At 45.5% G+C, this 17,152-nt stretch overlaps 1 protein-coding gene across 1 annotated transcript in view; it reads left to right on the forward strand.

Moving 5' to 3' along the window:
• Positions 1–17,152, forward strand: part of TTLL10 (tubulin tyrosine ligase like 10) — a 132,891-nt gene that overhangs the window by 74,176 nt on the left and 41,563 nt on the right. Inside the window, exons 2-4 of the mRNA XM_081954904.1 lie at positions 12,050–12,200; positions 13,293–13,499; positions 14,542–14,731. Of these exons, the coding sequence (XP_081811030.1) occupies positions 12,050–12,200; positions 13,293–13,499; positions 14,542–14,731 (548 nt within the window). The remainder of the gene's footprint in view (positions 1–12,049; positions 12,201–13,292; positions 13,500–14,541; positions 14,732–17,152) is intronic.

Genomic DNA, 17,152 nt, shown 5'->3' on the forward strand with positions numbered 1-17,152 from the left:
GGTCCCTTCCGACTCCAGTTATTCCATTCTATTCTACATTTGTAGCATCCTGGCAAATAGGGTTTCCTGCCCTAGCAGGGGGTTGGACTAGAAGACCTCCAAGGTCCCTTTCGACTCCAGTTATTCCATTCTATTCTACATTTGTAGCATCCTGGCAAATAGGGTTTCCTGCCCAAGCAGGGGGTTGGACTAGAAGACCTCCAAGGTCCCTTCCGACTCCAGTTATTCCATTCTATTCTACATTTGTAGCATCCTGGCAAATAGGGTTTCCTGCCCAAGCAGGGGGTTGGATTGGAAGACCTCCAAGGTCCCTTTCGACTCCAGTAATTCCATTCTATTCTAAATTTGTAGCATCCTGGCAAATAGGGTTTCCTGCCCAAGCAGGGGGTTGGACTAGAAGACCTCCAAGGTCCCTTCCGACTCCAGTTATTCCATTCTATTCTACATTTGTAGCATCCTGGCAAATAGGGTTTCCTGCCCAAGCAGGGGGTTGGACTAGAAGACCTCCAAGGTCCCTTCCGACTCCAGTTATTCCATTCTGTTCTAAATTTGTAGCATCCTGGCAAATAGGGTTTCCTGCCCAAGCAGGGGGTTGGACTAGAAGACCTCCAAGGTCCCTTCCGACTCCAGTTATTCCATTCTGTTCTAAATTTTCTGCCTATCCTAACTTTATTCCTCCTTCGTGTGTTACCTTAAAGAACCTCCACCGTCCCGGATCACGTGGCAATGACGTTCTCTCCCCCCCCCCCCCCCAAGTGACTCATGAAAACCTCTGGCCCAACCAGTTTGGGAAGGTGGGTAGTCAGGTTGAGGAAGCATTTTGGGATCATGAAGAAAAAACAAAACTCCGCCTGTTTCCTTTTTGCGTCTTGGCTCACCATGGAATGCCAGCCTTGGCGTATGGATGGCTGCAACCTGGTGCCACCCAGATCCCCAGCAATATTTTATCCTCTTCCCCCTCTTGCCAGGCTGCGCAAATCAAACCTGTCAGCGTTGACTTACATTCCTGGCAGAAATGCGGCAAAAGTGTCGAGGTTTTTTCCATTCTCCCTCAATCTCCCACCTCCTCCTCCTCCTCCTCCTCCTCCTCCTCCTCCTCCTTTATTTAGATCTGCGCGGAAAATGCTCCCGTCTCTTGTTTATACAATATTAATAAAAAAACATGCGGATTTCTAATTTGGTTGTGAATTATTTATTTACACACACACACACACACAAACAAACAGAAAAAAAAATAACCCTCCACGTAAAAGGATGTTTTTTTTTTCCTACTGGTTAGCCACGTAGAGATGCTGATTAGCAGAAGTACCGTAACGCAAAGCAGTCGGGCGTGCCCATCCCCATATTTTTTTCATTTGTACTTCAAATCATTTTTTTAAAAAAAGCATTCATGTTCTATCTTTGCTCTCAAAGCTCCAGATATCGCACTCGGAGTTCCCTCTCTTCTCCCCTTCGAAACAATAAGGTCAAACCAATGAGGATCCTGCTCAAATGGCAGCTTAACAGTAAGAGGGTTGGAAGGGACCTTGGAGGTCATCTAGTTCAACCCCCTTCCCACGCAGGAGACCTATACTAGGGATTCGAACCGCCGAACTGCTGACGTTTCTGATTGACAAGCTCAACGTCTTAGCCACTGAGCCACCTAGCCAAGCTGGCTTTTGAACCTGGGACTTACTGATCGTCTTCTAACGACTGCATCCTTGGGCCTTTTTTTTCCATATAGGTAGTCCTCAACTTACAACAGGTTGTTTAGCGACAGCTCGCCATTCAAGAGCACTGAAAAAAAGTGACTTATGACCATTTCCAACACTTAGGACCATCGTAACACCTTCCCTCCCCCAGTCACGTGTTTAAAATTCAGACACTTGGTCACTGACTCATATTTATGACGTTTGCAGCGTCCTGCCGGGGGGGGGGGGGGTGTCACGCAATTCCCTTTTGCACCCTCCCGACCCACAAACTCCATGGGGAAGTTTTTTGTGGAGTTTTTATGAGAGAAAGCTGGGGAGGGGGGGGGGAGTCTATTCAAAGTTACATAAGGGCTGGAGACGAATACCGTTTCAGGTAGAAAAAACCCACCTGGCATTTTGTAATCACTGCTAAAATGACAGCCACTTCAAATTCACAACTAGGAGTACAAATGCAGAAGGATTAGCTAATCTTGGTTGAGCGATAAGTAGGAATTTAGTAATTTTTAGATTGTTTTAGATTGTTATTAAATGTTCGTTCATCAACAATTAAATAACTACAATTAACAATGATGGAATGATAATGGATACAACTTAATGATATTAATACAACTTAACAATTAATCAGTGGAACAGAAGTTGCCTCCAGAAGTTGTGAATGCCCCAACACTGGAAATCTTTAAGAAGATGTTGGGTAGCCATTTGTCTGAAACGGTATAGGGTTTCCTGCCTGGGCAGGGGGTTGGACTAGAAGACCTCCAAGGTCCCTTCCAACTCTACTATTGTAGTGTATTGTATATATACTATGTACTGTTAAACTATAAAAGAAATCTTGATACAGATTGCAAATTGTGACCTGGGAAAACGAACCTATAAATTTTACCAACAAACTTCTATTTAGGTTTTGTCATAAAGGTGTAATGTTTTTTTGGGGTTTGACAAGAGGAATTGGGATATAAATAGTAAATGACTTTTAGCTAATTATAATAACAACAAGGAAATGTTAATGGATATTGTTTAATAATATATACATGCTCTGGTATTGGTAAAAGCAACTTGGATATAATATTCTAGACAGCGAAAAAAAAGCTTAGAAACTTTATTAACTGATTTTTACTCAGAATATGTCATAAAAGCGTAATATTATTGGAGGATTTTTGAAATAGCTAACACGTGCCATTATGTGGTTGTGTTTTTAAGTATGAATAAGTTCAGGCAGAAAGAAGCACGTTCAAATAATTGTAGTCAAATGAGAATGGTGACATATTGATGGTAAGATATGTATAAAGAGTTTTGATTTAAAGGGTATAATCTTATGATGAACTACAAGTAATGACTATGGATGAAATGCACGAAAGTTATTTGTAACCAATCGACACGCTTTCTACAAGATGCATTGAAGGATGATTCTTTTGTGTGTGTGTGTGTGTGTTTGTTCAATTAAAATAAAACAAATTCTTTTTAAAAAAATGCCGAAGGATACAACTCAATCAGAAGGTTGTTTAGCTCGGAATAACCCCACGGTTCTTCTTACGTTGCTGGAAATGCACTTTGTACACATCAGACACTTCCCTCTCATTGAAGGCGTTCTCTATTCTTGTGTACACGGCCACAGACAAAACCCCCAAATGTTTACTGTCCATCTGGATGACACACCTGGAATATTGCATCTGGTTTTGGTCAGACATCATAAAAAAGACGTGGTGACTTTGGAAAGAGCGCAGAAGAGAGCGGCCAAGTCGATCAGGAAGCCTAGGGGCTAAAACATACAGTGAACGGTTTCAGAAATTGGGTCTATCTAGTCTAGTGAGTAGGGACGCGGGGGCTCAGTGGCTAAGAGGCTGAGCTTGTCGATCGGAAAGGTCGGCCGTTCCGCGGTTCGAATCCCCAGCGCCGCGTAACGGAGTGAGCTCCCGTGACTTGTCCCCGCTTCTGCCAACCTAGCAGTTCGAAAGCACGTGAAAAAATGCAAGGAGAAAAATAGGGACCCCCTTTGGTGGGAAGGGAACGGCGTTCCCTGCGCCTTTGGTGTTGAGTCTTGCCAGCCACGTGATCACGGAGACGTCTTCGGACAGCGCTGGCTCTTAGGCTTTGAAACGGAGATGAGCACCGCCCTCTAGAGTCGGGAACTACTAGCGAGGGGAATCTTTACCTTTACTTTTAGTCTAGTAAATAGAAGGATTATGGGGTGACACAATAGCAGTCTTCCAATATTTGAGGGGCTCCCAAAGAAGAGAGAGTCAAGCTATTTTCCAAAGTGCCAGAAGGCAGGACAAGAAGCAACAGATGGAAACTCACCAAGGAGAGACGCAACCTGGAACTAAGGAGAAATGTCCTTGATTGCCAGTCTATTCTACATAACAAAGGTCTACCACCTCCTTCAGGCAGAGCCATAATAGGAATCCCAAAGCCCTTTCCTTACATCATCACCCAGCAAGAGTCAACCAAGACTCAGTTCAGCCTACAGAGTTGCCCCTGCATGGACCCATGGGAGTCTGATGACCAATCAGAATGCAAGCTCAAATTCAAAGCTCAACAGAGGGTATAAATCACAGACACACACACACACACACACACACACACCCATGTGCCTCTTTGCCCAGGACCTCAAACCACCATTAAAACCATCTTTCCAAACAGCCACCATTGTTTCCAGTGTCTTTCCCCCCCCCCCCACTTTGGAACTAAACCCAGATGGATCTTTTCTTCCAACAGCCCCCAAAAGCTAGCCAGGAATCCCAGCAGATCCCCCCCCCCAAACAACACACACACACACCTCCTTTGAACACATCCCGGTGGTGGCTTCATCCCATGGCCTCGTGCCAAACAGAGCGTCCTTTGTCACTCTCCTCCAGTTCTCCAGGCGCCTCGCCTTGACCTCTGGCGCCCTTGTTTGCCAGCTGGGCCTTTGGCAAAACGCTGTGGGAAACTGACCCCTTGGGGCTTGGGCAAACAAACTGTGATGAAGATGCCAGCAAATCATTCACAAGCGGGTGTTTCCCTGGCCTGGGATCGAATGTGGGTTTTTTTTTTTGCTTGCCTAGAAAAGCCCACTCATCCAATCCGGATCAAAATCAAAAACTGGATTAATTCTCCAAGAGCAGTTAACCCTCCCTCCCTCCTTGGAGAACCCTAGATCAGGGGTCCCCAACCTTTCGGACCTCAGGGACCGCTACATTCATAATTTTAAATCCCGCAGACCGCTAATATGATCTGCCTAATGACCAGATGGGTGGGCGTGGCTAGGTGGTCATGAGACTGGGTGGGTGTGACCAACTCGATGTCACTCAGGTCGAGGGGCGCCTCGCCTGCCTCTGCTCGCCCCTCCCCTCCCAGCCACCCCTCGCCTGCCTGCTCCAATTGCTGGAGCTAAGCAGCCCCCAGGAGAAAGAGTTGGCAAAAAAGCTCAGTTCAAATTGGATCTGACCGAGAAGGAGGTTCAGCAGAAGCACCTCACTGAGGACTAGGAGCATAGGCTTTCCATGCAGAGGGAAGACCTGCGGGAGTGCAAGGCCAGGTTGCCAGCGCCTGGAGGCTCAGCAGGCTGAGATGGTCAGCCAGTTCCAGGCCCTGATGCAGCCCCAATGGAACGAGGCCCTCTGGCTCTTCGCCACTAGCGGCTCTTCCCTCCAGCCTTCGTCCAAAGCCCCCCACCAGGAGGCTGAAGGAGACCACAAGTTGGAATTTCTGCCCCCCTCCGACTCATACAAAAAGACCCCAAAGGGGGAGATTCTCTGCAGCAACACAAGCCTTCATTACAATACAATAGTAGAGTTGGAAGGGACCTTGGAGGTCTTCTAGTCCAACCCCCTGCCTAGGCAGGAAACCCTATACCGTTTCAGGCAAATGGCTATCCAACATCTTCTTAAAGACTTCCAGTGTTGGGGCATTCACAACTTCTGGAGGCAACTTCTGTTCCACTGATTAATTGTTCTCACTGTCAGGAACGTCATTGCACGTCATTGCACTGTTGCACGTATCCGTCCCAGGGGACGTAGTTTGAGGACCCCTAATATAATGCAATATAAAAAATGCAAATAATTTTTCTGCGGACCTCCACAATTTTCTCATGGACCTGCCCACGGACCACCGGTTGACGACTGCTGCCTTAGAGCCTTGCAAAGGATGGTGGCGGCTTGGTTTTTGCAAACCAAGATGATAGGAAGAAAAATTAAGGGACTTCTTCCCCCCCCCACACCCCCCCCAATAAAGGCTCGGGCTCTACTCCTTGGTGGGAAAAAGGAAAACCAGCCTGGGAAACCGAGGCCAGGTCTCCGGGGAGAAACATTAAACCGCTGTTACATGAGAGGTCAGGGAGAGAGGTCCTCGCCAATGCTCCAAGAGCTGTGTTCATTTCATTTACACTGGCAATTAGTTATTAACCACTGAGGACTGTGGGAAACTCTCCATCCATAACTCGGCCAGCTTCAGGACCCAACAACCCACAGGAAGCTTCAAAGCACCCAGCATCCCATCATCCCCAAGGTTTTTTTTTTTTTAGTGGAAAAAACTATTTTAAAAGTCTCTCTCTCTCTGCTGCAGGCCCTTGTCAACTCAGAGGGCACCAGATGGCTGAGCTTGCTTCCCCCCCCCCAAAAAAAAACAACCCCGAGAGAAGTTGTGTGAACTTCACACAAGCAGCGGGGTCTTTGGCCGTGGGCTTTGGATAGAGAGATTAAGAAGCCCGGGAGGTGGGGGGGGGGATGAGCCATCCTTACCCTTTCATTCTTTTCCAACCTATCAGTGTTGGCCTACTGCTATTCCGAACTCCGCCGTGCCATTGATTGACTTTAAGGAATGCCAGCCGGATTATTATTTTTTGGGGAGCGTGGCGCCCATCCCTCATCTGCCTTCCTGTTTTAACCTTCGCTATTTAGTTCGGCTTTCCGGGATGACGACCTCTGCACTAGTTGCATGCTGCAGATCGGTCTCCTCTCTTTCTTTCTCGTTTAAAGAAATTTTATTTTAAACCCATAAACAAAACACGACATAGATTAAAACAACAGAGAAAAACAAACAAACAAAATCCATCACACGGGTGCTTTTCCCTCTATAGATTCATGTTTTACATTTGTGACCCCTTGGTTCTTTACTTATTTATGTATACTATTCCATATTTATTTACATGTGACTGTTTATATCAGAATATTAGTTTACATATATTACACGTTGCATACTTACTATGGTTTGCCTACTTAACATTTCTACAACATCACTATTTTATGTACCCCTACTTCTTGTTGCTATCTTCTAACCATTTATACCATTTATTCCATATTAAATAATATTCTGATTCCTCCTTTCCTTATATTTCTTTCGTCAGTTTGTCCATTTCCGCACATTCTAAATTTTTTCTTATTTTCTTATTTCCCTTTACTTTTATTTACAGAACTATATTTATGTGTAGACAATTGGCCTCCTACCTACCTATCTATGCTTCTGTCTGTCTATCGTTCTCTCTCTCTCTCTCTCTCTCTCTCTCTATCTCTCTCTATCTATCTATCTATCCCTCTATCTATCTATCTATCATCTATCTATCTATCTATCTATCTATCTATCTATCTATCTATCTATCTATCTATCCCTCTATCTATCCCCCCTCTCTATCCCTCTATCCATCCATCCATCTATCTATCCCTCTATCTATCCATCTCTCTCTCTATCATCTATCTATCTATCTATCTATCTATCTATCTATCTATCTATCTATCTATCTATCTATCCCTCTATCTATCTATCCCTCTATCTATCTATCCCTCTATCTATCTATCCCTCTATCTATCCCTCTATCTATCTATCTATCTATCTATCTATCTATCTATCTATCTATCCATCCATCCATCCATCCATCCATCCATCCATCCATCCATCCATCCATCCATCTATCTATCTATCTATCTATCTATCTATCCCTCTATCTATCTATCTATCTATCTATCTATCTATCTATCTATCTATCTATCCCTCTATCTATCCCTCTATCCATCCATCCATCCATCCATCCATCCATCCATCCATCCATCCATCCATCCATCCATCTATCTATCTATCTATCTATCTATCTATCTATCTACCCATCCCTCTATCTATCTATTCCCCCCGCTCTCTCTATCCCTCTATCCATCATCTTCCTTTGGTACTACCTTGTTTTTCCGATTCTGGGCATACGTTATTCTAGCTGCAGTTATGATATGCAGGCATTGTATTTCCCTACTGTATTTTTTTTTGTAATAATACCCATCTCCTCTCCTCTCTTCCACTCGTATTTTTTTTCTTCTCTTCCCCCCCCCTTAAATATAAATATTTATAAATATTTAATATAAAATAAATATTTATTTTCTCCTGTTTGCCAACTTCAGAGTTAATATTGTCAAGATTGCCCTGGTGTTGGCAGATGAATAAGTAACGCTCACAAAATGATCTTGGCTGTCTTCATCTGAGAGAGATGCCCCAGCCAGGCAAGGCTCTAGATCTCATGATTTGGAATGAAGAAGGGACTAGGATAAGCTGCTGCGTTACACTAGCCTTGTCTGCACACCAATTGCTGTTTTTCTTTCTTCATATGGACTGCTTCGTTCTCTCTTTCTCCTTCCTACCCTCTGTTCACTTCTGGTTTGTTAACCCCAAATCTATCTCACCTCCAGCAAGTTAAAAACCATGGCATGTGAAAGAGAGAAATCCCCCCCCCCCTTCCATGCCCATCCATTTTCTCTTTCGCGCTCTGCCTTTTCAAGGCTGATTGTTGATCTGGGGCACTTGGAAAACCAAATGGCCTGGAAAACCACTTTTCAAGCAATGGCCCCCTCCCCTTAAACCTTCCCTCCTACACTTCTTTGACTTCACTAGGAAATATGTGGCACCTTGCTCAATATTAGTAACTGCGGGAGGGATCTTGGAATCCTAGTGGACAACATTTAAACAGGAGCCAGCCGTGTGCAGCAGCTGCCAAAAAAGCCAACCCAGTTCTAGGCTGCATCAACAGAGGGATAGAATCAAGATCACGGGAAGTGTTGATACCACTTTATAATGCTTTGGTAAGGCCACACTTGGAATACGGCATTCAGTTTTGGTCGCCACGATGTAGAAAAGATGTGAGACTCTAGCATGAGTGCAGAGAAGAGCAACAAAGAGGATTAGGGAACTGGAGACTAAAACATGAAGAACGGTTGCAGGAACTGGGGATGTCTAGTTTAATGAAAAGAAGGACTAGGGGAGATATGATAGCTGCCTTCCAATATCTCAGGGGCTGCCCCAAAGAAGAGGGAGTCAAGCTATTCTCCAAGGCACCTGAGGGCAGGACAAGAAGCAATGGGTGGAAACTAATCAAGGAGAGAAGCAACTTAGAACTGAGGAGAAATTTCCTGACAGTTAGAACAATTAATCAGTGGAACAGCTTGCCTCCAGAAGTTGTGAATGCCCCAACACTGGAAGTCTTTAAGAAGATGTTGGATAGCCATTTGTCTGAAACGGTACAGGGTTTCCTGCCTAGGTAGGGGGTTGGACTAGAAGACCTCCAAGGTCCCTTCCAACTCTGCTATCGTATTCTATATCCCTCAGAAGGGCCAATCCATATTTCCAACAAAGTCTTCCGGCAGACGAACAGACCCACAGCCCAGCCCTACTGCAAAGTCAATAAATGATCCACCTCTCGATAAACCACTCTACCCGTTTCTCCCCCCACCCCAAAAAAAGGGACTCCAGTTTCCGCCTTTTGCGAGCAGCTCGGCTCTGGGCAGGAACGCATGGCATCGGGGATGATGTCAGGCAGGGGAGGGTGGCCCCACCCAAGATTGCCGCTGGCTGGAAAGAGAGAGAAGCAGCCACGGGGAGGGACTCCCGAATTCTTTTCCTCATTCTTCCTGCTGTTGGTAATCGCAGAGGCGCATTCTTGTGTTTGTGTTCAAAAGTCCCAAGCTGAAAAATGCCAGGCACCAGACACAGATCATTAATTCCTGCCTGGAACCTCAGTCTCAATAAGACTCGGTTCAGATTACTCATGCCGCCTTCCTTCTAACCCAGTGATGGAGAACCTTTCCAGCACCGAGTGCCGAAACCGAAATGTGTGTGCATGTATGTACATGCATGCGTTCCGGAGTGCCGAATACTCAGAGACCGGCTGGCCGGTGCGTACCTGCCTGTCTTCTGGCCATTTTGCAGCCCGTTTTCAGGCTGTTTTCTGGGGTTTTTTTCAGGCTGTTTTTTGGGTCATTTTTCAGACTGTTTTTGGCCCCAAAAACAAAAACAGCCTGAAAATGGCCTGAAAAACTGGTTTTGGGTCATTTTTCAGACCATTTTCAAGGTGGTTTTTTGGGGGGCAAAAACAGGACAAAACAGCCTCAAAATGGCCTGAAAAACTGGTTTTTCAAGCCATTTTCAGGCTGTTCTTTGGGCCATTTTCAGGGCCACAAACGACTCAAACAACAGCCCCAAAACCCGGCCAGAAAATGCCCTCAAAATCAGCCTAAAATGATGTGGAAAACAGCCTGTTTTGTGGGTGTTTGTTTTCATGCCGTTTTCTGGCACTCCAGCACCCGTGGAGACCAGTTGGCAATGGCGCCCACAGAGAGGACTCTGCATGCCACCTCTGGCATGCCTGCCATAGGTTCACCATCACTGTTCTAACCCCTTTGCCATCAATACCTAATCCATAAAGACGAAGCTAAAGATAGATCCTCATGGAGAAAATCCATCTTCCCTGGCCGCTAAGAGTCACCATCGACCCAATGGGCACCTAATTATCTATCCAACATGTCTAATGGGTTTATATGGGCCATTATTTTCTTCTCTCCCCCCCCCCAATCCTCCTTTCCTTTGCTGCTAAGACAAGAGACCACGTTTAGAAAGCAAGTTCCTTTGCCACCGGCTGTCAGCGTTCCAAATATCATCCAGTATTAAATCAGAGTCCAAGGCAGAGCTTTCTTCAAAGTTCCAATTTATTAAGAGAGACATGTTGGCACATCTGTGGGAAACCCCGAATCTGAAAGCTTCCTGGGTTCCCCCACCCACTTGAAAGTTCAAAATTTTGCCCCCACACCCACAAGTCCATCCTATGGTCCAATCTTCCACTGCCACGCTGGCATTTCCACCCATCTAGTTCCGGTCAGGTGCACAGGTGCGGAGACAAAGAATGACCTTGGCTTTCTAGAAAGAATGTTGTTATGGCTACATATCATCTAACTCCGTACAATTCCCACTCCCAATGCCCCACTAATGAAACAGCATGGTAAAATAAGAGAGAGTGTGGCAGGCCAAAGATCCCAAAAGGAATATGACTGCAGGCCTGACACTGGCGGGGCTAACTCAGATGTTCAAAAACACGTCCACCACATGTTGGAAACTGCAATCAGATTCTGGGCTCGTACTATCATATGGGGTGGACATGCCCCCCAAAACTGGACGAAAATACATGCACGGTTAGAGAAAATGATATAGATCTAAAGCCAGAGATAGTTCTGTTACCCTGTTTCCCTGAAAATAAGACACCCCCCCTCGGATAATAAGCCCAATCGGACTCTTGAGCGCATGGGTTAAAATAAGCCCTCCCCTGAAAATAAGCCCTCCCCTAAAATATTTAACCGCATGCGCAGCCGATCCCCGCCATTTCCAGGGCGGAAAGGGGGGGGCATTCCCCATGTTGCACACACGTGCCTGCCATCCATGCAGAATGGCCTTGCGGAGGCCGCTCCCACAAACCCTTGCTACTTCTCTTAGTGGCGGCCGCAAATAGAGCTGGCAAGAGTGTGCCAGAAATAGAGACAGAACCTCTGGCCGCCTCTGGATCAGCTGATCTGCGGGCCGAGGTTAAGGGGCCTCCTGCACCTCTACAATAATAAGACCTCCCCGAAAATAAGGCTAAGCGCTTATTTCGGGGGTCAAAAGAAAATAAGACCCTGTCTTATTTTCGGGGAAACACGGATAGGTATATTACCACAAAAATATGATAGTTTGTGTATTTAATGTGACATGTGCTGACAGCAGCAAGAGTTGTATTTTTACCATATTGGGAATACGAGGAAATTCCTACAGATGAAAACAATTTAAAAAAATATTAGACTGTGCCGAAATGGATGGGTTAACGTTAAAGCTGAAGGATGAAGAAGATACAGAATAACTTTTAACATGGGACTTGTTTTACAAATGGTTAGACCATAACCGTAGACATTAGAAGTTGGAGGAATACTACTATAGGCAAGTAAATATGTGTTACTCTTATTGATGTTAGGCATAAGTAAATTGACCCAGGCAATACGCTGTTTATTAAGCAGTCCTTTATGTTAAAAGAAAAATGGGCAAATAAAATGTATATTAAAAAAAAAATAAGCAAGTTTCTATTTTTTTTCCATCCTTCCCTTTGGCTGTAGGAGGAATTCAGGCGCTGGGCCAGATGGAAAGAGACACCGACTCAAAGGCTGCAGCAGCCCAATGACAGGTGGCAACTTCGCATGAAGTTCCTCCAGCAGGCACAGAGCTACATTGGCACGCCATATGCCAAGAAATACCATCAGCCTGGAAGTAAGAACCGTATTCCGGAGTCCACAGGCAAAACTTGACAAACTTGAACTTGACAAACTTGAACATTGGGCACTATCAAATAAAATGAAATTCAATGGTGAAAAGAGTAAGGTTCTACATTTAGGCAACAAAAACGGAATGCACAGGTACAGTATAGGTGATACCTTACTCAGTAGTAGTAACTGTGAAAGGGATCTTGGAGTCCTAGTGGACAACCATTTAAATATGAGCCAGCCATGTGCAGCAGCTGCCAAAAAAGCCAACACAGTTCTAGGCTGCATCAACAGAGGGATAGAATCAAGATCACGTGAAGTGTTAATACCACTTTATAATGCCTTGGTAAGGCCACACTTGGAATACTGCATTCAGTTCTGGTCGCCACGATGTAAAAAAGATGTGGAGACTCTAGAAAGAGTGCAGAGAAGAGCAACAAAGATGATTAGGGGGCTGGAGGCTAAAACATATGAAGAACGGTTGCAGGAACTGGGTATGTTTAGCTTAAGAGAAAGAAGGACTAGGGGAGACATGATAGCATTATTCCAATATCTCAGAGGTTGCCACAAAGAAGAGGGAGTCCAACTATTCTCCAAAGCACCTGCGGGTAGAACAAGAAGCAATGGGTGGAAACTAATCAAGGAGAGAAGCAACTTAGAACTGAGGAGAAATTTCCTGACAGTGAGAACAATTAATCAGTGGAACAGAATTTGCCTCCAGAAGTTGTGAATGCCCCAACACTGGAAGTCTTTAAGAAGATGTTGGATAGCCATTTGTCTGAAACGGTATAGGGTTTCCTGCCTATATGTTGGGCGTTGCCAAGATGTTGGGCGTTGCCAAGTGCCCCGAATTTTGATCACGTGACCTGAGGGTGCTGGGAGGGTCAAAAAGCACGAGAAGCATTGATCGGTGCCGTTTTCACTTCGAACAGTTGCTAAACAAATCGTTGGAAGCCGAGGACTAGCTGTGTTTTTAATCCTCGTTCCTTGCAGCCACCCCCTAAATCCAAGGATATGCTGACCTTTGGGATGGTACCAATATCCAAATTTCTGATGACCTCCCCCCCCCCACTCCCCTTTTAATTTTTGTATGTTCCAGGTCCTGAATACGAATCTCCCCTTTTCCTGGATTGTTGTGGGTTCGTCCGGAGAGCAGCGCAAGATCTGGCGGACGATTTCGGCTTCTACATGGGCTCAGGCAACCAAGCCTATCAGTATGACACCCTTCCTCTGACGCTACCCAGCGAGGACCATTTGAAGCCGGGCGATCTCATCTTCATCTCGGGAGTTTACTTTGATCCACAACGTAAGTGTCTTCTGTGGGACGCGCTTCCTTCCCTGCCCTCCCGTTCTCCCATGTGCATCTCCTTTACAGAGGAATTCTCCCAAGGACACTGTTGTGGCCCGCCAGTGGAGCTGGTAGTAGATTCGGAGAGTGAGGAGGTTGGGGAGGAAGATGGGCCAGTCCTGGAGTCTGGGGAAGGCTCTGATGAGGGCTCTGTGTCGGAGGCAGAGAGGGGGCCAGGGCCATCCGACAGTTATCAGCTGTCTTAGAGTCGGATACCAGTGGGGCAGAAGAACAGCTGGAGCCTGTTCCTGATGTGTGCATGCGCAGAGCTGCCAGCAGAAGGGAACAGCTAAGGAACAGAGGTTGACTTGTAAAGGGACAGGTGGATGGTGAATGGCCCCTCCCATAGGGAATAAAGAGGAGCGAAAGGGGAGGGGAGTTTGCAGGAGACAATTACTTCGCTTAATTAGTGCGAAGATTTGTTCGTGACTCTCAGAGACTCCTTGCCAAGTATTTTCTTGTTCAGCAGCTGCGTTTGGAAGGTATCGGCCTGGCAGCTCTCCGAGCCTGATAAGGTCTGTGGTTGTCAATTCACCCTTGAAAGACAGTTTGCCGGGATTTTGCTGGACGTGAATGAGAGGAATTCACCTTAGCTTAACAAAATGGGTTTTTTGTCAGGACAAGGAGTCTGCTGCGTGATTTGATGAACAGACACCTGGTTCGATTTGAGAGAAGGTTGGGGTATGGATTTACAGAAACCAGGACTTAGTTGGGACTCACTCCAGATTTGAATCCTGATCTCTCCTTCAAAGAGGTTTTCAACTAAGATCTGGAGACAAAATGTGAGATAAATTAAGAAAAACCCCTTTGCCCCAGCCAACCTCTCCTCAATCATCCCTGCATCTGTTAACAGCCTAAATACCTACCTGCCCAGGTGTGTGTGGGGGGTCCTTGATTCTCTTTGAGCCTGGGTAGTTTTCTTGCAGATGTTTCATTACCAAACTAGGTAACCTCATCAGCGCTGGCCTGCTCAGGTGTTACTGGGCCCCTTTCTTTGCAGGTAAGAGGCAACCCCACAACATCGTCCATGTGGAAATCTGGTTGGGGGAAGGACAACGCAGCCTGGGGGCCAGGAGGAAGCACGGCCGAGCCCAGGTCTTTGATTCCTACAGGTTTGTCTCCAGCTCTTACGGAGACATGAAATATCACTTCAAGTCCATCGAGACCTGGCTGCAGGGCGTTTGTGTCAGGTAAGCATCTCTGAGGAGACGTCCGCCATCCAATCTCTCTGTAACATTTTTATTTTATTTTTTTCAATGGTCAGGCTCCCCATCCAGCCAGGGGGCCCCACCAGAGGATTATCGAGAACTGACTTTCAGATTGGATTTATTATTTAAATGTACGTGCCGCCCGTCTCACCTAGAGATAGCTGTCAACAGGGAGGATGGGGAACAGCTTACCCTCTATCATTTAAACAGGAGCCAGCCGTGTGCAGCAGCTGCCACAAAAGCCAACACAGTTCTAGGCTGCATCAACAGAGGGATAGAATCAAGATCACGTGAAGTGTTAATACCACTTTATAATGCCTTGGTAAGGCCACACTTGGAATACGGCATTCAGTTCTGGTCACCACGATGTAAAAAAGATGTGGAGACTCTAGAAAGAGTGCAGAGAAGAGCAACAAAGAGGATTGGGGAACTGGAGACTAAAACATATGAAGAACGGTTGCAGGAACTGGGTATGTCTAGTTGAATGAAAAGAAGGACTAGGGGAGACATGATAGCAGTCTTCCAATATCTCAGGGGCTGCCACAAAGAAGAGGGAGTCAAGCTATTCTCCAAGGCACCTGAGGGCAGGACAAGAAGCAATGGGTGGAAACTAATCAAGGAGAGAAGCAACTTAGAACTGAGGAGAAACTTCCTGACAATTAATCAGTGGAACAGAAATTGCCTCCAGAAGTCGTGAATGCTCCAACACTGGAAGTTTTTAAGAAGATGCTGGATAACCCTTTGTCTGAAGTGGTGTAGGGTTTCCTGCCTAAGCAGGGGGTTGGACTAGAAGACCCCCAAGGTCCCTTCCAACTCTGTTATTCTATTCTATTCCATGGCCTAATCCAGCTTTTTTTTTCACCCCGGAGGTTCTCGAAACTGGTGGATTACCAAGCCCAAAATTCCCAGCAAGGACCAAGGTGCCTGGGTAACTCTGGGAGTGCACACCCATGGGTCTGGCCTCTTGTGACCAAGAAGGGAAGCCTTACAGCAAGTAGAAGATGAATGAAGGAATTTGGCCAAGCCAATCCTTAACTCATTGCAGACCCTTATACTAAAAAATCCATTGAATTCACATGCTTGAGAATAGAACTGAAAGAGCATACTTTTGTATGTCTCTCTCCGTCTGTGTGTGTGTGTGTGTGTGTACACACAGACATATACCTTTGAAAGTCACTGTTGTCATTCTTTTGGCATCCCCGCACCATGTAATTCTCCTCCGCTGGCGCCTCTGGGAATGTTTGACGCCCACCATTGTTCTTGGCAATTTGAGATGTGCCAGTCCTCGTCCCGCCTCCCTTCTCCTCCGCTCGGCCTTCATCTGGGAGCTTGAAATCCAAAGGTGTCATTATAATTTCAAAGGCCTCGCCTGAACAGCCGTTTAGCACTTGCCACTCACAAAGGCAGCAGAGAATAATGATCTGGTTGGACGGAGGCAGGCGGGTGGGATTCAGGCACCAAACACCTTACAAACAGAATAGCTGCAAACCACATTATGTATGTATGTATGTATGTATGTCTCTATCTATCTATCTATCTATCTATCTATCTATCTATCTATCTATCTATCTATCTATCATCTATCTATCTATCTATCTATCTATCTATCTATCTATCTATCATCTATCTAAACACTTCTACCTATCGTCTTTCACCAGGAAAGAAAACCCCACTTTGGAACAGATCAGTTATCTGACATTTTTAAAACTGAAGTCAATATTTTTTTCACATCAAGGGAGTTCCAAACAGAGGCAATACTCCTTCCTTCCTAAGGGGCCTTTTCCCCCCACCTGTATTTCCTCTTGGTTTTATTTTATAGCATACTTGAACAACAGTCTTGCGAGGAAGACCTTGCCCAATCCCCCTTCTCCTTTTCCAAAGATTTGGTCTGCAGTTCACTTCCCTGGAATTCTAGCTTAAGTGGACACCTGTCAGCTCAAGCCGGGGATTAAAAATCCCACCCCGAGTCGCTAGAAATCAGATGGGTGGGTGGGTGGGTGGATGGATAGAGGGATAGACAGATAGATAGGTAGGTAGGTAGATAATGGATAGATAGATGATAGATAGATAGATAGATAGATAGATAGATAGATAGATAGATAGATGATAGATAGATAGATAGATAGATAGATAGATAGATAGATAGAGGGATAGATAGAGATAGATAGATGGATGGATGGATGGATGGATGGATGGATGGATGGATGGATAGATAGATAGAGGGATAGATAGATGGATGGATGGATGGATAGAGGGATAGAAAGAGGGGGGATAGATAGAGGGATAGATAGATAGATAGATAGATAGATAGATAGATAGATAGATAGATAGATAGATAGATAGATAGATAGATGATAGATAGAGGGATAGAGGGATAGAGATAGATAGATAGATAGATAGATA

Source organism: Natrix helvetica, assembly GCF_964273705.1.
Source record: "Natrix helvetica genome assembly, chromosome: 5".
Classification (NCBI taxonomy): domain Eukaryota; kingdom Metazoa; phylum Chordata; class Lepidosauria; order Squamata; family Natricidae; genus Natrix; species Natrix helvetica.